General features: G+C 54.6%; 1 protein-coding gene across 1 annotated transcript in view; it reads right to left on the reverse strand.

The window, feature by feature from the left end:
- Window positions 1-9,360: 9,360 nt before the first annotated feature.
- Window positions 9,361-24,304, reverse strand: part of LOC116957280 (small COPII coat GTPase SAR1B-like) — a 35,683-nt gene continuing 20,739 nt past the window's right edge. The window contains 5 exon segments of the mRNA XM_076055257.1: window positions 9,361-9,989; window positions 14,117-14,218; window positions 14,220-14,249; window positions 19,110-19,213; window positions 22,628-22,693. Of these exon segments, the coding sequence (XP_075911372.1) occupies window positions 9,873-9,989; window positions 14,117-14,218; window positions 14,220-14,249; window positions 19,110-19,213; window positions 22,628-22,693 (419 nt within the window). The 3' untranslated portion in view covers window positions 9,361-9,872.

Below are 24,304 nucleotides of genomic sequence, written 5' to 3' on the forward strand. Positions count from 1 at the left end.
CACGACCTCCTGTACACCAGGCGAGGTAGTCAACATCTCCTAGCCACCCTGATGATGATGTGAGAGAGACACACCACGACCTCCTGTACACCAGGCGAGGTAGTCAACATCTCATAGCCACCGTGATGATGCTGATGAGAGAGAGACACAGACCTCCTGTACACCAGGCGAGGTAGTCAACATCTCATAGCCACCCTGATGATGATGTGAGAGAGACACAGACCTCCTGTGCACCAGGCGAGGTAGTCAACATCTCCTAGCAGTGCTGAGTCTATGGTGCAGTGCTGAGTCTATGGTGCAGTGTTGAGTCTATGGTGCAGTGCTGAGTCTATGGGTGGCAGTGTTGAGTCTATGAGTGGCAGCGCTGAGTCTATGATGCAGTGCTGAGTCTATGGTGCAGTGTTGAGTCTATGGTGCAGTGTTGAGTCAATGGGCAGTGCTGAGTCTATGGGTGGCAATGTTGAGTCTATGGGCAGTGTTGAGTCTATGGTCAGTGTTGAGTCTATGGTGCAGTGTTGAGTCTATGGTGCAGTGTTGAGTCTATGGGCAGTGTTGAGTCTATGGTGCAGTGTTGAGTCTATGGGCAGTGTTGAGTCTATGGTGCAATGTTGAGTCTATGGGCAGTGTTGAGTCTATGGGCAGTGTTGAGTCTATGGTCAGTGTTGAGTCTATGGTGCAGTGTTGAGTCTATGGTGCAGTGTTGAGTCTATGGGCAGTGTTGAGTCTATGGTGCAGTGTTGAGTCTATGGTGCAGTGTTGAGTCTATGATGCAGTGTTGAGTCTATGGTGCAGTGTTGAGTCTATGGTGCAGTGTTGAGTCTATGGGTAGTGTTGAGTCTATGGGTAGCAGTGTTGAGTCTATGGTGCAGTGATGAGTCTATGGAGCAGTATTGAGTCTATGGGTCGTGTTGAGTCTATGGGTAGCAGTGTTGAGTCTATGAAGCAGTGATGAGTCTATGGGTAGCAGTGTTGAGTCTATGGGTAGTGTTGAGTCTATGGTGCAGTGATGAGTCTATAGTGCAGTGTTGAGTCTATGGGTAGTGTTGAGTCTATGGAGCGGTGTTGAGTCTATGGTGCAGTGTTGAGTCTATGGGCAGTGTTGAGTCTATGGTGCAGTGTTGAGTCTATGGTGGCAGTGGTGAGTCTATGGTGCAGTGTTGAGTCTATGGTGCAGTGTTGAGTCCATGGTGCAGTGTTGAGTCTATGGTGCAGTGCTGAGTCTATGGTGCAGTGTTGAGTCTATGGTGCAGTGTTGAGTTTATGGGCAGTGTTGAGTCTATGGTGCAGTGTTGAGTCTATGGGCAGTGTTGAGTCTATGGTGCAGTGTTGAGTCTATGGTGCAGTGCTGAGTCTATGGGTAGTGTTGAGTCTATGGGTAGCAGTGTTGAGTCTATGGTGCAGTGATGAGTCCACGGTGCAGTGATGAGTCTATGGAGCAGTGTTGAGTCTATGGTGCAGTGTTGAGTCTATGGTGCAGTGCTGAGTCTATGGTGCAGTGTTGAGTCTATGGAGCAGTGTTGAGTCTATGGTGCAGTGTTGAGTCTATGGTGCAGTGCTGAGTCTATGGGCAGTGCTGAGTCTACGGTGCAGTGTTGAGTCTATGGTGGCAGTGTTGAGTCTATGGTGCAGTGTTGAGTCTATGGTGCAGTGTTGAGTCTATGGTGCAGTGTTGAGTCTATGGGTAGTGTTGAGTCTATGGTGCAGTGATGAGTCTATGGTGGCAGTGTTGAGTCTATGGGCAGTGTTGAGTCTATGGAGCAGTGTTGAGTCTATGGAGCAGTGTTGAGTCCATGGTGCAGTGTTGAGTCTATGGTGCAGTGATGAGTCTATGGGCAGTGTTGAGTCTATGGTGCAGTGTTGAGTCTATGGTGGCAGTGTTGAGTCTATGGGCAGTGTTGAGTCTATGGAGCAGTGTTGAGTCCATGGTGCAGTGTTGAGTCCTGGTGCAGTGTTGAGTCTATGGTGCAGTGATGAGTCTATGGTGCAGTGCTGAGTCTATGAAGCAGTGATGAGTCTATGGGCAGTGTTGAGTCTATGGGCAGTGTTGAGTCTATGGTGCAGTGTTGAGTCTATGGAGCAGTGTTGAGTCTATGGTGCAGTGATGAGTCTATGGGCAGTGTTGAGTCTATGGTGCAGTGTTGAGTCTATGGTGCAGTGTTGAGTCTATGGTGCAGTGTTGAGTCTATGGTGCAGTGTTGAGTCTATGGAGCAGTGTTGAGTCTATGGTGCAGTGCTGAGTCTATGAAGCAGTGATGAGTCTATGGTGCAGTGTTGAGTCTATGGGGCAGTGCTGTGTCTATGGTGCAGTGTTGAGTCTATGGTGCAGTGCTGAGTCTATGGTGCAGTGTTGAGTCTATGGTGCAGTGTTGAGTCTATGGTGCAGTGTTGAGTCTATGGGCAGTGTTGAGTCTATGGTGCAGTGTTGAGTGTATGGTGCAGTGTTGAGTCTATGGTGCAGTGCTGAGTCTATGGGTAGTGTTGAGTCTATGGGTAGCAGTGTTGAGTCTATGGTGCAGTGATGAGTCCACGGTGCAGTGATGAGTCTATGGAGCAGTGTTGAGTCTATGGGCAGTGTTGAGTCTATAGTGCAGTGTTGAGTCTATGGGGCAGTGCTGAGTCTATGGTGCAGTGTTGAGTCTATGGGCAGTGTTGAGTCTATGGGCAGTGTTGAGTCTATGGATCGTGCTGAGTCTATGGAGCAGTGTTGAGTCTATGGAGCAGTGTTGAGTCTATGGTGCAGTGTTGAGTCTATGGTGCAGTGCTGAGTCTATGGGCAGTGTTGAGTCTATGGGCAGTGTTGAGTCTATGGATCGTGCTGAGTCTATGGAGCAGTGTTGAGTCTATGGTGCAGTGTTGAGTCTATGGTGCAGTGTTGAGTCCATGGTGCAGTGATGAGTCTATGGTGCAGTGTTAAGTCCATGTGCAGTGTTGAGTCTATGGTGCAGTGTTGAGTCTATGGGCAGTGTTGAGTCTATGGGCAGTGTTGAGTCTATGGTGCAGTGTTGAGTCTATGGTGCAGTGTTGAGTCTATGGTGCAGTGCTGAGTCTATGGGCAGTGCTGAGTCTACGGTGCAGTGTTGAGTCTATGGTGCAGTGTTGAGTCCATGGTGCAGTGATGAGTCTATGGTGCAGTGATGAGTCTATGAAGCAGTGTTGAGTCTATGGTGCAGTGTTGAGTCCATGGTGCAGTGTTGAGTCTATGGTGGCAGTGTTGAGTCTATGGTGCAGTGTTGAGTCTATGGTGCAGTGTTGAGTCTATGGTGCAGTGTTGAGTCTATGGTGCAGTGTTGAGTCTATGGAGCGGTGTTGAGTCTATGGTGCAGTGCTGAGTCTATGGTGCATTGTTGAGTCTATGGTGCAGTGTTGAGTCCATGGGCAGTGCTGAGTCTATGGTGGCAGTGTTGAGTCTATGGTGCAGTGCTGAGTCTATGGTGCAGTGTTGAGTCTATGGTGCAGTGTTGAGTCTATGGGCAGTGTTGAGTCTATGGTGCAGTGTTGAGTCTATGGGCAGTGTTGAGTCTATGGTGGCAGTGGTGAGTCTATGGTGCAGTGTTGAGTCTATGGTGCAGTGTTGAGTCTACGGTGCAGTGTTGAGTCTATGGTGCAGTGTTGAGTCCATGGTGCAGTGATGAGTCTATGGAGCAGTGTTGAGTCTATGGGCAGTGTTGAGTCTATGGTGCAGTGTTAAGTCCATGGGCAGTGTTGAGTCCTGGTGCAGTGTTGAGTCTATGGTGCAGTGTTGAGTCTATGGGCAGTGTTGAGTCTATGGGCAGTGTTGAGTCTATGGTGCAGTGTTGAGTCTATGGAGCAGTGTTGAGTCTATGGTGCAGTGATGAGTCTATGGAGCAGTGTTGAGTCCATGGTGCAGTGTTGAGTCTATGGGCAGTGTTGAGCCAATGGGCAGTGCTGAGTATATGGGTGGCAGTGTTGAGTCTATGGTGCAGTGATGAGTCCACGGTGCAGTGATGAGTCTATGGAGCAGTGTTGAGTCTATGGGCAGTGTTGAGTCTATGGTGCAGTGTTGAGTCTATGGTGCAGTGTTGAGTCTATGGTGCAGTGCTGAGTCTATGGGTAGTGTTGAGTCTATGGGTAGCAGTGTTGAGTCTATGGTGCAGTGATGAGTCCACGGTGCAGTGATGAGTCTATGGAGCAGTGTTGAGTCTATGGGCAGTGTTGAGTCTATAGTGCAGTGTTGAGTCTATGGGGCAGTGCTGAGTCTATGGTGCAGTGTTGAGTCTATGGGCAGTGTTGAGTCTATGGATCGTGCTGAGTCTATGGAGCAGTGTTGAGTCTATGGAGCAGTGTTGAGTCTATGGTGCAGTGTTGAGTCTATGGTGCAGTGTTGAGTCTATGGGCAGTGTTGAGTCTATGGTGCAGTGTTGAGTCTATGGAGCAGTGTTGAGTCTATGGTGCAGTGTTGAGTCCATGGTGCAGTGTTGAGTCTATGGGCAGTGTTGAGCCAATGGGCAGTGCTGAGTATATGGGTGGCAGTGTTGAGTCTATGGTGCAGTGATGAGTCTATGGTGGCAGTGTTGAGTCTATGGTGCAGTGTTGAGTCTATGGGCAGTGTTGAGTCTATGGTGCAATGTTGAGTCTATGGTGCAGTGTTGAGTCTATGGGCAGTGCTGAGTCTATGGTGGCAGTGTTGAGTCTATGGTGCAGTGTTGAGTCTATGGTGCAGTGTTGAGTCAATGGGCAGTGCTGAGTCTATGGGTGGCAATGTTGAGTCTATGGTGCAGTGTTGAGTCTATGGGTAGTGTTGAGTCTATGGTGCAGTGATGAGTCTATGGTGCAGTGATGAGTCTATGGAGCAGTATTGAGTCTATGGTTGGCAATGTTGAGTCTATGGTGCAGTGTTGAGTCTATGGTGCAGTGTTGAGTCTATGGTGCAGTGTTGAGTCTATGGTGCAGTGTTGAGTCTATGGTGCAGTGTTGAGTCTATGGTGCAGTGTTGAGTCAATGGGCAGTGCTGAGTCTATGGGTGGCAATGTTGAGTCTATGGGCAGTGTTGAGTCTATGGGTAGCAGTGTTGAGTCTATGGTGTAGTATGTGTGCATGTTGAACTTCTTTCGCACCGTACGTAGCCAACCGCGCTAATTGGAGGTGCCGGGGAAGGACGACAAACTAAACACAAGAATCAGTTCGAGCGAAATGAGTTTGTCAATCTAGACGATGACCATCTTAAAGTGCATGGCTCCCATTGGCTTCCTGATATCGGATGGAAGAAACGTTCCAGACGACCACGGAAAGCGCCGCGCGACGATGGTTCACAGACACACAAACAAAGACAAAGATCCCCCATATAGCCTTAACAGACTGTAGGGGCAAGTGCTGTTAGCGGGCACCTATGAAGGCCGGAACGGTACACGAGGGGGTGGGTGGCCAGCACCACGCCCGACCGCCTTTGTCTCCCCAGTGGCGATGTTTACTGCACACCGCACCAGGTACTCATTTGAGGCTGAGTCGACCTAGGGGAGGCCCGGGACCGGTTCAGATAATCGTCACCGGTGTTGGTGGCCGTGAGCGGGAATCGAACCCGGGTCGCCAGGTTCATAGCGCAGCGTAGCGCTAACCGCTACACACACACACACAGACACACACAGACACACACACACAACAACAACAACAACCGCCATTCACCACTAAGTGGCCACGTGAAGTGTCGAACGCCCGCTGGCAGGAGGTCACGGGGCAGACCCAGCAGGTGCCACGGGTCGACTGACTGAGATGACTGAGATGACTGGCTGATGCACCACCTGTGCCCCCTACTGTGTCAACCTGCTGTGCTTCAGCCACCCGGCGCTCCGCTCGTTGTTGTGAGCGTCGCTCCTCCGCCCTCCGTTGTTGTTGGAGGGCGACTGCCTCCAACTGCCCAGTAGCAGCATCCTTCACGAGCCTCCTCCACAGAGGCCGATCTTGACACCACTGGTACCAGTCATCCGCAAATCCACTCAGCTCCACGTCCTCCTGTACCACATCACTCCATCTCTTCTCTAGCCCGTGCCGCGCTCGTTTAGCCCCCTCTATCCGGCCGAACAAAAGCTGTTTCGGCATGCGGTGGCTGGGCATGCGGGCTACATGACCCAGCCAATGCAGGCTTGCCTGCCGGAGGAGCTCACCGATGGGACCTTGCCCAGATCTTTCAAAGATTTGTGAGCTCCTCACACAATCCAGCCTGGTTAAACCCAGGATGGATCGTAGGCAGGCCAGCCTAAATGTTTCTAACCGGCGAAGATGTTCCATTTGGGGGGTCCACGTTTCGCTAGCGTAGAGAAGGGACGGAATGACCGTGGCCGAGAAGACCTGAAGCTTAGTGCGGAGCGACAGACCAGGTAGCTTCCACACAGCGTTACGCAACCGATGAAAAGATATTGCCGCTCGACTGATTCGGAGTGAGACCTCTGCTGTTAAACTGGAGCCGGCCATAAGCACACTGCCCAGGTATGGGAAACTCTCCACTCTCTCCACAACTGCCCCATCACCGATTGGGAGATGTGGGGGTGGAGTGTCCGATGGTACAAAATACCCAGGCAGGTGCTTAGTTTTGGTGGGGCTGATGGTAAGGCCCCACCTCTTAGTTGCACGCTCCAGTCTCAACAGCAGCGTCTCCAACTCCTCCTCTGACTGAGCAGCTATTACTAAATCATCGGCATACATAACGTGGTTGAGCAATAGGGAGCCATCTCTTGACCGCACCCGGGCATCGATCAGCCTCCCATTATATCTGTACCATACGGAGATTCCCCGGGTACAGCTATTTAAGGCTTCACGAACTACGTGGTCAAAATAGATGTTAAATAATGTGGGAGCCAGAGGACATCCCTGTCGCACCCCAAGGTGTACAGGGAATGGCTCTGACTCGCGGCCACGTAGTTTTACCCGGGCCCGCTCACCATCATGAAGGTCTTTAATGATCGTGAGCAGAGGGTCAGGTACTCCAAAAGCACGAAGAACAACCCAGAGCCTTGGCCTACTGATGGTATCACAGGCCTTGACCAGGCATATAAAGCAGAGATGTAGGTCTTGCTGGAATTCCCTACACCTCTGCTGTAGCAGACGGACAGAAAATATAGCATCTGTGCAGGACCGCCCTTTCCTGAAACCGCATTGGGGCTCCGCAAGCCTCTCCTCAGCGTGCCTGGCAAGGCGATGTTGAATAATCCTTGCCAGGACCTTTCCTGGCACACTGAGGAGTGAGATGCCCCTGTAGTTGTTACAGTCTGTGCGGTCCCCCTTCTTAAAGAGGGGGACCACCAGGGCATCCTTCCAATCCTGCGGAACCCGTCCAGTGGTCCAGACTGTTGTTATGATGTCATATAGGGCAGTCTGTGCACAAACGCCACCCTCCCTCAGCATTTCGCTTGGGAGATTATCTCTGCCCGGTGCCTTTCCTGGTCTCAGGCTCTGGGTCGCCTTCAGTACTTCCTCAACAGATGGCACCTCAGCCAGCCACTCACAGGGGGTGACTTCTTCCAATATTTGAGGCACCGCAGCCTCAGCAGGGTCATCCCCACTTTGTGCCATGATGTTTTCCAGGCTGAGGGATTTGCCCTCCCTCAGGACCTCACAGAAATGCTCAGCAAATCTTCAAACTTGTTCCTGGGGGTCAGAGATTGGATCACCATTCTTTCCCCTAATGATGTTAATAGGTGTGGCACTGCAGGTAACTTTTTGATGGAGTTAAATAGAGATTTGTGATCACGGGCCACTGAGGCAGACTCCATCTCCTCAGCAACCCACGACCACCAGCCATCCTTGCAGCGCCTCACGGCTCTCCGAACCTCCGAGCGAAGGCTGCGGTAAGCCTCCTCATTCTCTGACGTGAGATTCTGTAGCCGATGACAGTGGGCCTGTCACATTTTCTCAACCATCCTGAACACCTCCTCTGTCAGCCAGGGTCTCTGGGGAGGTCTGTACCGCGTACCCAAAGCAGCCATTGCAGCTGCATGAGTCACAGTCCTAAACCTCGCCCATTTACCCTCGACATCAGGAGGAGTGGGGGACGATGCCAATCCCAGCCGCAAGCGACGATGAAATTCTCGCTTGCAACTTTCATCAGATAACTGAGACCAGGCCACTTTAGGTTGGAATGGGGTCCTGGGTGTACACCCACCACCGGAGTGGAAGAATGGCAGGCGCATCTTACAGATGACTAGTCGATGGTCAGTGGGCTGATCAGCTCCACGGTAGGTCCTGGTGTCAAGAACATGGGCTCGCATTCGCTGGTCTGTTACTATGTAGTCCAGATGTTCTTGCTTGGACCCGGCATGCATCCATGATGTTGTGTGGATGTGCCGATGCCAGAACAGCGTGTTGGTAATTACAAGCCCATGGGCTGCACAAAAATCTTGCAGCCTCCTGCCGTTGTTATTGAGCTGATCTGGCCCATGCCCTCCAATCACTGCAGACCAGGTGCCAGCATCATGGCCAACTCGGGCATTGAAGTCACCCAACAAGATGACTATCCCGAGGGGCCACTTTAGCCAGCACCTGTGACAGGTCATAGAAGGCATCTGACTCATCGGCTTTGCCTGCATCCCTCCACGGATGTTCATCTTCGGTGGGGGCATAAGCAACCACGACCACCACTCCTCGCCTCCGGTTGATGGGAAGGCGAGCCCAAAGTAGCCCGGGGCTTACAGCTTCCCACACCTCACCGCCACGCTCCCACGCCTCCTTCATTATTTTGTTCAAAAGAAGAACCACACTCCCTGTTGTTTGGCAGTCTGCTGCCCCGAGTAGAGGACCGTCCACCCCTCACGGTGGCAGGAGCCAGAGCCGGTCCACCGGACCTCCTGAATGCCGCAGAGATCCAGGCGGTACCGGTCCAGCTCCCGACGGAGGAGTGGGCAGCCTCTCTCCTCCACAGTGAGCGTTCGCACATTCCCACGTGGCCACACGAAGTGGCTTTTCGTTGTTTCTGGAGGAGCCCCCGAGGGTAAAGAGATTCAATCTCCTGGCTCCGCCAATTGGGGTTTGGCAAGGAGACGTCATAGACGCCTGTCCCCCCCGGGGCCTCCGGCACAAGCTTATTAGTTACATATTTCAGTTTAACTCGTGGTTTTGTGGTAATTAATTGAAGGTGGAGGGGTTACCAGCCCCTCGCACCCGTCCAGAGCCCCTGTTTAGCCCCTGTGGTGGTCACAGACGCCATGGGGGGAGGAGCCAATCGGAATTGGCTCCTCCCCCCATGGCACGGCCGACTACAGCGATACCATCACCATCATCACAATCACCACCACCATTATCATCATCACCATCACCATCATCACCATCACCATCATCACCACCACCATTATCATCATCACCACCATCACCACCACCACCATCACCACCACCACCATGACACACACAGAGACGTAAATCCTTGGGACTTTAATTCTCATTGTTAAATGTTGTTGTTGTTGTGGCTGTGTTTGTCTGTGTGTGTCTGTATGTATGTATATGTGTGTATGTCTGGATGCCTGTCTGTTTCTGTGTGTATGTCTGTGTGTGTCTGTAGGAGGAGGTGAGTGAGTGGGTGAGTGAGTGAGTGGGTGAGTGAGTGAGTGGGTGAGTGGGTAAGCGAGTGGGTTAATGGGTGAGTAGGTGAGTCAGTGAGTCAGTGAGTGAGTGGCAGACTGAGTGGGTGAGTGGGTAAGTGAGTGACTGAGTGACTGAGTGGGTGAGTGAGTGACTGACTGAGTGACTGAGTGAGTGAGTGACTGAGTGACTGCGTGACTGACTGAGCGAGTGACTAACTGAGTGACTGACTGAGTGACTGAGTGAGTGACTGCGTGACTGACTGACTGAGTGACTGAGTGACTGACTGAGTGACTGAGTGAGTGACTGCGTGACTGACTGACTGAGCGAGTGACTGAGCGAGTGACTCGTCAGTCGATGTACTGGGATAGCCAGCGGAATCCTTCCCCGTAGCCCTGACGCTTGAGCACGGAGCACATAAACACCTCAAGTGGACGCGCATTCAGATCCTTCGCTGGCACGGAACCCTGGAAGGGGTCACAGAAGTACAGTCAGTCACTCAGTTAGTCACTCAGTCAGTCAGTCAGTCACTCAGTCAGTCAGTCACTCAGTCAGTCAGTCAGTCACTCAGTCAGTCACTCAGTCAGTCACTCAGTTACTCAGTCAGTCACTCAGTCAGTCACTCAGTCACTCAGTAACTCAGTCAGTCAGTCACTCACTCACTCCACACCCACCACTCACCCACTCACCCACACCCCACCTCACCCACCATCACCCCCACCACTCACCCACCCACCCACCACTCACCCACTCACCCACCTCCCACTCACCCACCACTCACCCACCACTCACCCACCACTCACCCACCACTCACCCACCACTCACCCACTCACTCACCCACCCACTCACCCACTCACCCACCCTCTCACTCACCCACTCACCCACCCTCTCACTCACCCACTCACCCACTCTCCCACCCACCCACCACTCACCCACCCACCCACCACTCACCCACCCACCCACTCACTCACTCACCCTCCCACCCACCCTCCCACCCACCCTCCCACCCACCCAATCACTCACCCACCCCACTCACCCACCCACTCACCCACCCACTCACCCACCACCACCCACCCACCCACTCACCCTCCCACCCACTCACCTCCCACCCACTCACCCACCCACCCACCCACTCACCCTCCCACCCACTCACCCACCCACCCACTCACCCACCCACCCACTCACCCACCCTCTCACTCACCCACTCACTCACCCACCCACCCACCCACTCACACCACCCACCCACCTCTCACCCACCCACCCACCCTCTCACCCACCCACCCCCCCACCCACCCACCCACCCCCCCCCCCACCCACCCACCCACCCCCCATCCACCCACTCACCCACCCACCCACTCACACCCCCCACCCCCCCCACCCCACCCACTCACCCACCCACCCACCCACCCACCCTCTCACCCACCCACCCACCCTCTCACCCCACCCACCCACCCTCCACCCCACCCACCCACCCTCTCACCCACCCACCCACCCTCTCACCCACCCACCCACCCTCTCACCCACCCACCCACCCTCTCACCCACCCACCCACCCTCTCACCCACCCACCCACCCACCCTCTCACCCACCCACCCACCCACCCACCCACCCACCCACCCACCCTCTCACCCACCCACCCACCCACCCTCTCACCCACCCACCCACCCACCCCTCTCACCCACCCACCCACCCTCTCACCCACCCACCCACCCTCTCACCCACCCACCCACCCACCCTCTCACCCCCACCCACCCACCCACTCACCCACCCACCCACTCACTCACTCACCCACCCACTCACCCTCCCACCCACCCACTCACCCTCCCACCCACCCACTCACCCTCCCACCCACCCACTCACCCTCCCACCCACCCATCCACCCTCTCACCCACCCACTCACTCACCCACCCACCCACTCACCCACCCACCCCACTCACCCACCCACCCACTCACCCACCCACCCACCACCGACTCACCCATCCACCCACTCACCCACTCACTCACCCTCCCACCCACCCACTCACTCACCCTCCCACCCACCCACCCACTCACCCACCCACTCACCCACCCACTCACCCACTCACCCACCCACTCACCCACCCACTCACCCACTCTCCCACTCTCCCACCCACCCACCACTCACCCACCCACCCACCCACTCACTCACCCTCCCACCCTCCCACCCACCCCACTCACCCTCCCACCCACTCGCTCACCCACTCACTCACCCACCCACTCACCCACTCACCCACCCACTCACCCTCCCACCCACTCACCTACCCACTCACCCACCCACCCACCCACCACTCACCCACCCACCCACTCACTCACTCACCCTCCCACCCACCCACTCACCCTCCCACCACCCACTCACCCTCCCACCCACCCACCCACTCGCCACCCACTCACTCACCCACCCACTCACCCACCCACCCACCCTCTCACCCACCCACTCACTCACCACCACCCACTCACCCACCCACTCACCCTCCCACTCCCTCACTCACTCACCCACCCACTCACCCACCCACCCACCCACTCACCCACCCACTCACCCACCCTCCCACCCACCCAATCACTCACCCACCCACTCACCCACCCACTCACCCACCCACTCACCCACCCACTCACTCACCCTCCCACCCACTCACCCTCCCACCCACTCACCCTCCCACCCACTCACCCTCCCACCCACTCACCCTCCCACCCACTCACCCTCCCACCCACTCACCCTCCCACCCACTCACCCTCCCACCCACTCACCCTCCCACCCACTCACCCACCCACCCACCCACTCACCCTCCCACCCACTCACCCACCCACCCACCCACCCACCCACCCACTCACCCACCCTCTCACTCACCCACTCACTCACCCACCCACTCACCCACTCACCCACCCACTCACCCACCCACCCACCCTCTCACCCACCCACCCACCCTCTCACCCACCCACCCACCCTCTCACCCACCCACCCACCCTCTCACCCACCCACCCACCCTCTCACCCACCCACCCACCCACCCCCCCACCCACCCCCCCACCCACCCACTCACCCACCCACCCACTCACCCACCCCCCCACCCACCCACTCACCCACCCACCCACTCACCCACCCACCCACTCACCCACCCACCCTCTCACCCACCCACCCTCTCACCCACCCACCCTCTCACCCACCCACCCACCCACCCTCTCACCCACCCACCCACCCTCTCACCCACCCACCCACCCTCTCACCCACCCACCCCACCCACCCTCTCACCCACCCACCCACCCACCCTCTCACCCACCCACCCACCCACCCTCTCACCCACCCACCCACCCACCCTCTCACCACCCACCCACCCACTCTCTCACCCACCCACCCACCCACCCTCTCACCCACCCACCCACCCACCCTCTCACCCACCCACCCACCCACCCTCTCACCCACCCACCCACCCACCCTCTCACCCACCCACCCACCCACCCTCTCACCCACCCACCCACCCACCCTCTCACCCACCCACCCACCCACCCTCTCACCCACCCACCCACCCACCCTCTCACCCACCCACCCTCTCACCCACCCACCCACCCACCCACCCTCTCACCCACCCACCCACCCACCCTCTCACCCACCCACCCACCCACCCTCTCACCCACCCACCCACCCACCCCTCACCCACCCACCCACCCTCTCACCCACCCACCCACCCACCCACCCTCTCACCCACCCACCACTCCCACACCCACCCACCCACTCACTCACCCACCCACCCACTCACTCACTCACCCACCCACTCACCCTCCCACCCACCCCATCACCCTCCCACCCACCCACTCACCCTCCCACCCACCCATCCACCCTCTCACCCACCCACTCACTCACCCACTCACCCACTCACCCACCCACCCACTCACCCACCCACCCACTCACCCACCCACCCACCCTCCCACCCACCCACCCACCCACCGACTCACCCATCCACCCACTCACTCACCCTCCCACCCACCCACTCACTCACCCTCCCACCCACCCACCCACTCACCCACCCACTCACCCACCCACTCACCCACTCTCCCACTCTCCCACCCACCCACCACTCTCCCACCCACCCACCACTCTCCCACCCACCCACCACTCTCCCACCCACCCACCACTCTCCCACCCACCCACCACTCACCCACCCACCCACCCACTCACTCACCCTCCCACCCACCCACTCACCCTCCCACCCACTCGCTCACCCACTCACTCACCCACCCACTCACCCACTCACCCACCCACTCACCCTCCCACCCACTCACCTACCCACTCACCCACCCACCCACCCACCACTCACCCACCCACCCACTCACTCACTCACCCTCCCACCCACCCACTCACCCTCCCACCCACCCACTCACCCTCCCACCCACCCACCCACCCACCCACTCGCTCACCCACTCACTCACCCACCCACTCACCCACCCACCCACCCTCTCACCCACCCACTCACTCACCCACCCACCCACTCACCCACCCACTCACTCACCCTCCCACTCCCTCACTCACCCACCCACTCACCCACCCACCCACCCACTCACCCACCCACTCACCCACCCACCCACCTTCCCCGTAGTTTGTCCAGAGAGTCCGAACTCGTCTCTGAATCGCTGTTCGCTGACTGCCTCAGGTCTGTCGATTTTGTTTCCCAGCACCAGGATGGGCACCGTTGGAGATGGACTCGTCCATCATCAACGCCTGGGGGAGGGGTGGAGAGGTGGACCAGTCCATTATCAACACCTAGAGGGGGTGGACCAGTCCATCATCAACGCCTGGGGGAGGGGTGGAGAGGTGGACCAGTCCATTATCATCACCTAGAGAGGGTGGACCAGTCCGTTATCAACACCAAGAGAGAGAGACGTGGACCAGTCCATTATCATCACCTAGAGAGAGGGTGGACTCGTCCATCATCAACGCCTGGGGGAGGGGTGGAGAGGTGGACCAGTCCCATTATCATCACCTAGAGAGACGTGGACCAGTCCATTATCAACACCTAGAAGGGGTGGACCAGTCCATTATCATCACCTAGAGAGACGTGGACCAGTCCATTGTCATCACCTAGAGAGGGTGGACCAGTCCGTTATCAACACCAAGAGAGAGAGAGACGTGGACCAGTCCATTGTCATCACCTAGAGAGACGTGGACCAGTCCATTGTCATCACCTAGAGAGACGTGGACCAGTCCATTATCATCACCTAGAGAGACGTGGACCAGTCCATTATCACCTAGAGGGGGTGGACTCGTCCATCATCAACGCCTGGGGGAGGGGTGGAGAGGTGGACCAGTCCATTATCATCACCTAGAGAGGGTGGACCAGTCCGTTATCAACACCAAGAGAGAGAGAGACGTGGACCAGTCCATTGTCATCACCTAGAGAGAGAGATGTGGACCAGTCCATCATCAACGCCTGGGGGAGGGGTGGAGAGGTGGACCAGTCCATTATCATCACCTAGAGGGGAGTGGACCAGTCCATTATCATCACCTAGAAGGGGTGGACCAGTCCATTATCATCACCTAGAGGGAGTGGACCAATCCATTATCATCACCTAGAGAGAGAGCCGTGGACCAGTCCATCATCAACGCCTGGGGGAGGGGTGAAGAGGTGGACCAGTCTATTATCATCACCTAGACGGGGGTGGACCAGTCCATTATCATCACCTAGAGAGACGTGGACCCACTCCATTATCATCACCTAGAGGGGGTGGACTCGTCCATCATCAACGCCTGGGGGAGGGGTGGAGAGGTGGACCAGTCCATTATCATCACCTAGAGAGGGGGTGGACCAGTCCATTATCATCACCTAGAGAGAGAGAGGTGGACCAGTCCATTATCATCACCTAGAGGGGATGGACTAGTCCATCATCAATGCCTGGGGGAGGGGTGGAGAGGTGGACCAGTCCATTATCATCACCTAGAGAGACGTGGACCAGTCCATTATCATCACCAAGACAGAGGTGGACCAGTCCATTATCATCACCTAGAGGGGAGTGGACCAGTCCATTATCATCACCTAGAGAGAGAGACGTGGACCAGTCCATCATCAACGCCTGGCGGAGGGGTGGAGAGGTGGACCAGTCCATTATCAACACCTAGAGAGACGTGGAGCAGTCCATTATCATCACCTAGAGGGGAGTGGACCAGTCCATTATCATCACCTAGAGAGGGGGTGGACTAGTCCATCATCAACGCCTGGGGGAGGGGTGGAGAGGTGGACCAGTCCATTATCATCACCTAGAGGGGAGTGGACCAGTCCATTACCATCACCTAGAGAGAGGTGGACCAGTCCGTTATCATCACCTAGAGGGGAGTGGACCAGTCCATTATCATCACCTAGAGGGGAGTGGACCAGTCCATTGTCATCACCTAGAGAGAGGTGGACCAGTCCATTATCATCACCTAGAGAGAGAGACGTGGACCAGTCCATCATCAACGCCTGGGGGAGGGGTGGAGAGGTGGACCAGTCCATTATCATCACCTAGACGGGGGTGGACCAGTCAATTATCATCACCTAGAGCGACGTGGACCAGTCCATTATCATCACCTAGAGAGACGTGGACCAGTCCATTATCATCACCTAGAGAGACGTGGACCAGTCCATTATCATCACCTAGAGAGACGTGGACCACTCCATTATCATCACCTAGAGAGACGTGGACCAGTCCATTATCATCACCTAGAGAGAGGGTGGACCAGTCCATTATCATCACCTAGAGAGACGTGGACCAGTCCATTATCATCACCTAGAGAGACGTGGACCAGTCCATTATTATCACCTAGAGAGATGTGGACCAGTCCATTATCATCACCTAGAGAGGGGGTGGACCAGTCCATTATCATCACCTAGAGAGGGGTGGACCAGTCCATTATCATCACCTAGAGAGACGTGGACCAGTCCATTATCATCACCTAGAGAGGGGGTGGACCAGTCCATTATCATCACCTAGAGAGAGAGACGTGGACCAGTCCATCATCAACGCCTGAGGGAGGGGTGGAGAGGTGGACCAGTCCATTATCATCACCTAGAGGGGGGTGGACCAGTCCATTATCATCACCTAGAGAGATGTGGACCAGTCCATTATCATCACCTAGAGAGGGGGTGGACCAGTCCATTATCATTACCTAGACGGGGGTGGACTCATCCATCATCAACACCTGGGGGAGGGGTGGAGAGGTGGACCAGTCCATTATCAACACCTAGACGGGGGTGGACCAGTCAATTATCATCACCTAGAGAGGGGGTGGACCAGTCCATTATCATTACCTAGACGGGGGTGGACTCATCCATCATCAACACCTGGGGGAGGGGTGGAGAGGTGGACCAGTCCATTATCAACACCTAGAGAGGTGGTGGACCAGTCCATTATCATCACCGAGAGGGGTGGACCAGTCCATTATCATCACCTAGAGAGACGTGGACCAGTCCATTATCATCACCTAGAGAGGGGGTGGACTAGTCCATCATCAACGCCTGGGGGAGGGGTGGAGAGGTGGACCAGTCCATTATCATCACCTAGAGAGGGGGTGACCAGTCCATTATCATCACCTAGAGAGACGTGTGAGTGAGTGACTGAGTGACTGACTGAGTGATTCAGTGAATGACTGAGTGACTGACTGAGTGACTGACTGAGTGACTGACTGGGTGACTGACTGGCTGAGCGACTGGGTGACTGACTGGCTGAGTGACTGAGCGAGTGACTGAGCGAGTGACTGAGCGACTGAGTGACTGAGCGACTGAGTGACTGACTGAGTGAATGACTGAGTGACTGACTGAGTGACTGACTGAGTGAGTGACTGAGTGAGTCTGTGAGTGAGTGAGTGACTGAGTGAGTGACTGAGTGACTGAGTGAGTGACTGAGTGAGTGATTGAGCGAGTGACTGAGTGAATGAGTGAGTGACTGAGTGACTGAGTGAGTGACTGACTGAGTGAGTGAGTGACTGAATGACTGAGTGACTGACTGAGTGAGCGACTGAGTGAGCGACTGAGTGAGCGACTGAGTGAGCGACTGAGTGAGTGACTGAGTGAGTGACTGAGTGAGTGAGTGGGTGACTGTGTGAGTGACTGAGTGAGTGCCTGACTGAGTGAGTGACTGACTGAGTGACTGACTGACTGAGTGACTGAGTGACTGACTGACTGAGTGACGGAGTGAGTGACTGAGTGAGTGACTGACTGACTGAGTGACTGACTGAGTGACTGACTGAGTGACTGAGTGACTGACTGAGTGAGTGAGTGAATGAGTGAGCTAGTGACTGAGTGACTGACTGAGCGAGTGACTGAGCGAGTGGGTGAGCGGGTGAGTGACTGAGTGACTGACTGAGTGACTGACTGAGTGACTGAGTGAGTGAGTGACTGACTAAGTGAGTGACTGAGTGAGTGACTGAGTGAGTGACTGACTAAGTGAGTGACTGAGTGAGTGACTGACTGAGTGACTGACTAAGTGACTGAGTGAGTGACTGAGTGAGTGACTGACTGAGTGACTGACTGAGTGACTGAGTGACTGACTGAGTGACTGACTGACTGAGTGACTGACTGAGTGACTGACTGAGTGACTGACTGAGCGACTGACTGACTGAGCGACTGACTGACTGAGTGACTGACTGACTGAGTGACTGAGTGACTGACTGACTGAGTGACTGACTGAGTGACTGACTGAGTGACTGAGTGAGTGATTGAGTGACTGAGTGACTGAGTGACTGACTGAGTGGGTGACTAAGTGACTGACTGAGTGAGTGACTAAGTGACTGACTGAGTGACTGAGTGACTGAGTGAGTGACTCACTGAGTGACTGACTGAGTGACTGACTGAGTGACTGACTGAGTGACTGAGTGACTGACTGAGTGACTGAGTGACTGAGTGGGTGACTAAGTGAGTGACTGAGTGAGTGACTAAGTGAGTGACTGACTGAGTGACTGAGTGAGTGACTGAGTGAGTGACTAAGTGACTGACTGAGTGAGTGACTGAGTGACTGACTGAGTGAGTGACTAAGTGAGTGACTGAGTGACTAAGTGAGTGACTGAGTGAGTGACTGAGTGAGTGACTGAGTGACTAAGTGAGTGACTGAGTGAGTGACTGAGTGAGTGACTGAGTGACTAAGTGAGTGACTGAGTGAGTGACTGAGTGAGTGACTGAGTGACTGAGTGAGTGATTGAGTGACAGTGACTGACTGAGTGACTGAGTGAGTGACTGAGTGACTGAGTGACTGACTGAGTGGGTGACTAAGTGACTGACTGAGTGACTAAGTGAGTGACTGAGTGAGTGACTGAGTGAGTGACTGAGTGAGTGACTGAGTGAGTGATTGAGTGACTGAGTGAGTGATTGAGTGACTGAGTGACTGACTGAGTGACTGACTGAGTGACTGACTGAGTGACTGAGTGACTGACTGAGTGAGTGACTAAGTGAGTGACTGAGTGGGTGACTAAGTGAGTGACTGAGTGAGTGATTGAGTGACTGAGTGAGTGACTGAGTGACTGACTGAGTGAGTGACTAAGTGAGTGACTGAATGGGTGACTAAGTGAGTGACTGAGTGGGTGACTAAGTGAGTGACTAATTGAGTGACTGACCGCTAACTCGTCACGACTTTCGTGGAGGCGTGAGAGGTCCGCACAGTCCACCAGGAACACGACAGCGTTGATGGCCGGGAGGTAGTTCCTCCAGACACGGCGAGCTACTCACACAGTTAGACACACACAGTTAGACACACACACAGATAGACACACACACAGACACACACACACAGTTAGACACACACACAGATAGACACACACACAGACACACACACACAGATAGACACACACACAGACACACACAGACACACACAGACACACACACACAGAGACACACACAGTTAGACACACACACACAGACACAGTCCACCAGGAACACGACAGCGTTGATGGCCGGGAGGTAGTTCCTCCAGACACGGCGAGCTACTCACACAGAGACACACACAGATAGACACACACACACACACAGTTAGACACACACACAGACACACACACACACACAGAGACACACACACAGAGACACACACACAGAGACACACACACACATACAGAGACACACACAGTTAGACACACACACAGATAGACACACACACAGTTAGACACACACAGTTAGACACACACACAGTTAGACACACACAGTTAGACACACACACAGAGACACACACACAGTTAGACACACACACAGACACACAGAGACACACACACACACAGTTAGACACACACACAGTTAGACACACACACAGACACAGTCCACCAGGAACACGACAGCGTTGATGGCCGGGAGATAGTTCCTCCAGACACGGCGAGCTACTCACACACACAGAGAGACACACAGACAGACACACACACACAGTTAGACACACACACACACAGAGACACACACACAGAGACACACACACACACACAGACACACACACACACAGACACACACACACACAGAGACACACACACAGAGACACACACAGACACACACACACACAGAGACACACACACACAGACACACACAGACACACACAGACACAGTCCACCAGGAACACGACAGCATTGATGGCCGGGAGATAGTTCCTCCAGACACGGCGAGCTACACACACAGAGACACACACAGATAGACAGACAGATATACACACACAGAGTTAGACACACACACAGACACACACACACAGTGACACACACACAGTTAGAAACACACACAGTTAGACACATACACAGTTAGACACACAGATAGACACACACAGACACACACACACAGACACACACACAGACACACACAGACAGTTAGACACACACACAGACACAGTCCACCAGGAACACGACAGCGTTGATGGCCGGGAGGTAGTTCCTCCAGACACGGCGAGCTACTCACACACACAGACAGTTAGACACACACACACAGTTAGACACACAGTTAGACACACACACACACAGTTAGACACACAGTTAGACACACACACACACAGTTAGACACACAGTTAGACACACACACACAGTTACACACACACACACACAGTTAGACACACACACACACAGACACAGTTAGACACACACACAGTGACACACACACACACAGACACACACAGACACAGTTAGACACACACACACACACAGACACAGACACACACACAGTTAGACACACACACAGTTAGACACACACACAGACACACACACAGAGACACACACAGAGACACACACACAGACACACACAGTTAGACACACACACACAGAGACACACACAGTTAGACACACACACAGTTAGACACACACACAGACACAGTCCACCAGGAACACGACAGCGTTGATGGTCGGGAGGTAGTTCCTCCAGACACGGCGAGCTACTCACACACACAGAGAGACACACAGTTAGACACACACACACAGACACACACACACAGTTAGACACACACACACAGACACACACACACTTAGACACACACACAGACACACACACACAGAGACACACACACAGTTAGACACACACAGTTAGACACACACACAGTTAGACACACACAGAGATACACACACACAGAGACACACACACACATAGAGACACACACACACAGACAATTAGACACACACACAGACACAGTCCACCAGGAACACGACAGCGTTGATGGCCGGGAGGTAGTTCCTCCAGACACGGCGAGCTACTCACACAGTTAGACACACACAGATAGACACACATACAGTTAGACACACAGTTAGACACACAGATACACGCAGATAGATACACACACAGTTAGACACACACAGAGATACACACAGTGCCACACACACAGACACGGATAGACACACGCAGATAGACAAACACACACACATAGACACACACAGATACACACACACATACACAGATAGATCTTGTTGTGATGGAACCCGTGACCTCCTGAGTACCTAGTGAGGTAGTCAACATCTCCTCTACCCACGTGGTGTGTGTGTGGAGGATCTTGTGGTTATGGAACCCGTGACCTCCTGAGTACCTGGTGAGGTAGTCAACATTTCCTCTACCCACGTGGTGTGTTGGTGATGGAACCCGTGACCTCCTGAGTACCTGGTGAGGTAGTCAACATCTCAACTAGCTACGTGGTGTGTTGGTGATGGAACCCGTGACCTCCTGAGTACCTGGTGAGGTAGTCAACATCTCCTCTACCCACGTGGTGTGTGTGTGGAGGATCTTGTAGTGATGGAACCCGTGACCTCCTGAGTACCTGGTGAGGTAGTCAACATCTCCTCTACCCACGTGGGGTGTGTGTGGATGGAACCCGTGACCTCCTGAGTACCTGGTGAGGTAGTCAACATCTCCTCTACCCACGTGGTGTGTTGTTGATGGAACCAGCGACCTCCTGAGTACCTGGTGAGGTAGTCAACATCTCAACTAGCCACGTGGGGTGTGTGTGGAGGATCTTGTGGTGATGGAACCCGTGACCTCCTGAGTACCTGGTGAGGTAGTCAACATCTGCTCTACCCACGTGGTGTGTGTGTGTGTGTGGAGGATCTTGTAGTGATGGAACCCGAGACCTCCTGAGTACCTAGTGAGGTAGTCAACATCTCAACTAGCCACGTGCAGTGTGTGTGTGGAGGATCGTGTTGTGATGGAACCAGCGACCTCCTGAGTACCTGGTGAGGTAGTCAACATCTCAACTAGCCACGTGGGGTGTTTGTGGATGGAACCCGTGACCTCCTGAGTACCTGGTGAGGTAGTCAACATCTCCTCTACCACGTGGGGTGTGTGTGGATGGAACCCGTGACCTCCTGAGTACCTGGTGAGGTAGTCAACATCTCCTCTACCAACGTGGTGAGGTAGTCAAGATCTCCTCTACCCACGTGGGTAGTGTGTGGAGGATGTTGGTGGTGATGGAACCCGTGACCTCCTGAGTACCTTGTGAGGTAGTCAACATCTCATCTAGCCACGTGGTGTGTTGGTGATGGAAACCGTGACCTCCTGAGTACCTGGTGAGGTAGTCAACATCTCCTCTACCCACGTGGTGTGTGTGTGTGTGTGTGGAGGATCTTGTTGTGATGGAACCAGCGACCTCCTGAGTACCTGGTGAGGTAGTCAACATCTCAACTAGCCACCAACTCACCTTGTGCATGTCCGCCCAGGTCAAAGGTCGTGAACGTCATCCCGGCAATAGTCAACTCCTCAGAAGCTGTGGGGTTGGAAAACGGTGGAGGGTGAGAGAGTGGGTGAGTGAATTAGTGGTGAAAGGGGTGGGCGGGTGAGTGGTGAAAGGGGTGAGTGGGTGGGTGAGTGAGTGAGTGGGTGAGTTAGTGGGTGAGTGAGTGAGAGAGTGGGTGAGTGAATGAGTGGTGAAAGGGGTGGGTGAGTGAGTGAGTGAGTGGGTGAGTGAGTGGGTGAGTGAGAGAGTGGGTGAGTGAATGAGTGGTGAAAGGGGTGGGCGGGTGAGTGAGTGAGTGGGTGAGTGAGTGGGTGAGTGAGAGAGTGGGTGAGTGAATGAGTGGTGAAAGGGGTGGGCGGGTGAGTGAGTGAGTGGGTGAGTGAGTGGGTGAGTGAGAGAGTGGGTGAGTGAATGAGTGGTGAAAGGGGTGGGTGGGTGAGTGAGTTAGTGAGTTAGTGGGTGAGTGGGTGAGTGGGTGGGTGAGTGGGTGAGTGAGTGAGAGAGTGGGTGAGTGAATGAGTGGTGAAAGGGGTGGGTGGGTTAGTGGTGAAAGGGGTGGGCGGGTGAGTGGTGAAAGGGGTGAGTGGGTGAGTGAGTGAGTGGGTGAGTGAGTGAATGAGTGGTGAAAGGGGTGGGTGGGTGAGTGAGTGAGTGGGTGAGTGGGTGACTGAGTGGGTGGGAGAGTGGGTGAGAGAGTGGGTGAGTGAGTGGGTGAGTGAGTGACTGAGTGAGTGAGTGGGTGACTGAGTGAGTGAGTGGGTGAGTGAGTGACTGAGTGACTGAGTGAGTGAGTGACTGAGTGACTGAGTGTGTGAGTGGGTGAGTGAGTGGGTGAGTTAGTGAGTGACTGAGTGAGTGACTGAGTGACTGAGTGAGTGGGTGAGTGAGTGGGTGACTGAGTGACTGAGTGAGTGACTGAGTGAGTGAGTGACTGAGTGAGTGAGTAAGTGACTGAGTGACTGACTGAGTGAGTGTGTGAGTGAGTGACTGAGTGAGTGAGTGAGTGACTGAGTGGGTGAGTGAGTGAGTGACTGAGTGAGTGAGTGACTGAGTGAGTGACTGAGTGGGTGGGTGAGTGGGTGAGTGGGTGAGTGAGTGGGTGACTGAGTGAGTGAGTGACTGACTGAGTGAGTGACTGAGTGAGTGAGTGACTGAGTGACTGAGTGAGTGACTGAGTGACTGAGTGAGTGAGTGACTGAGTGAGTGTGTGAGTGAGTGAGTGACTGAGTGACTGAGTGAGTGACTGAGTGACTGAGTGAGTGACTGAGTGGGTGGGTGAGTGAATGAGTGAGTGGGTGAGTGAGTGGGTGAGTGAGTGAGTGACTGAGTGTGTGGGTGACTGAGTGACTGAGTGTGTGAGTGAGTGACTGAGTGAGTGGGTGAGTGAGTGAGTGACTGAGTGAGTGACTGAGTGGGTGAGTGAGTGAGTAACTGAGTGAGTGAGTGGTGAGTGAGTGAGCGAGTGGGTGAGCGACTGAGTGAGTGAGTGGGTGAGTGGGTGAGCGAGTGGGTGAGTGGGTGACTGAGTGAGTGAGTGAGTGACTGAGTGACTGAGTGGGTGAGTGAATGAGTGGTGAAAGGGGTGAGTGAGTGGGTGACTGAGTAGGTGACTGAGTGGGTGACTGAGTGGGTGACTGAGTG

This window comes from Petromyzon marinus, chromosome 71 (assembly GCF_048934315.1).
Source record: "Petromyzon marinus isolate PM22_M1 ecotype Great Lakes invasive population chromosome 71, UKy_Petmar_22M1.pri1.0, whole genome shotgun sequence".
In the NCBI taxonomy this organism is placed as follows: Eukaryota; Metazoa; Chordata; class Hyperoartia; order Petromyzontiformes; family Petromyzontidae; genus Petromyzon; species Petromyzon marinus.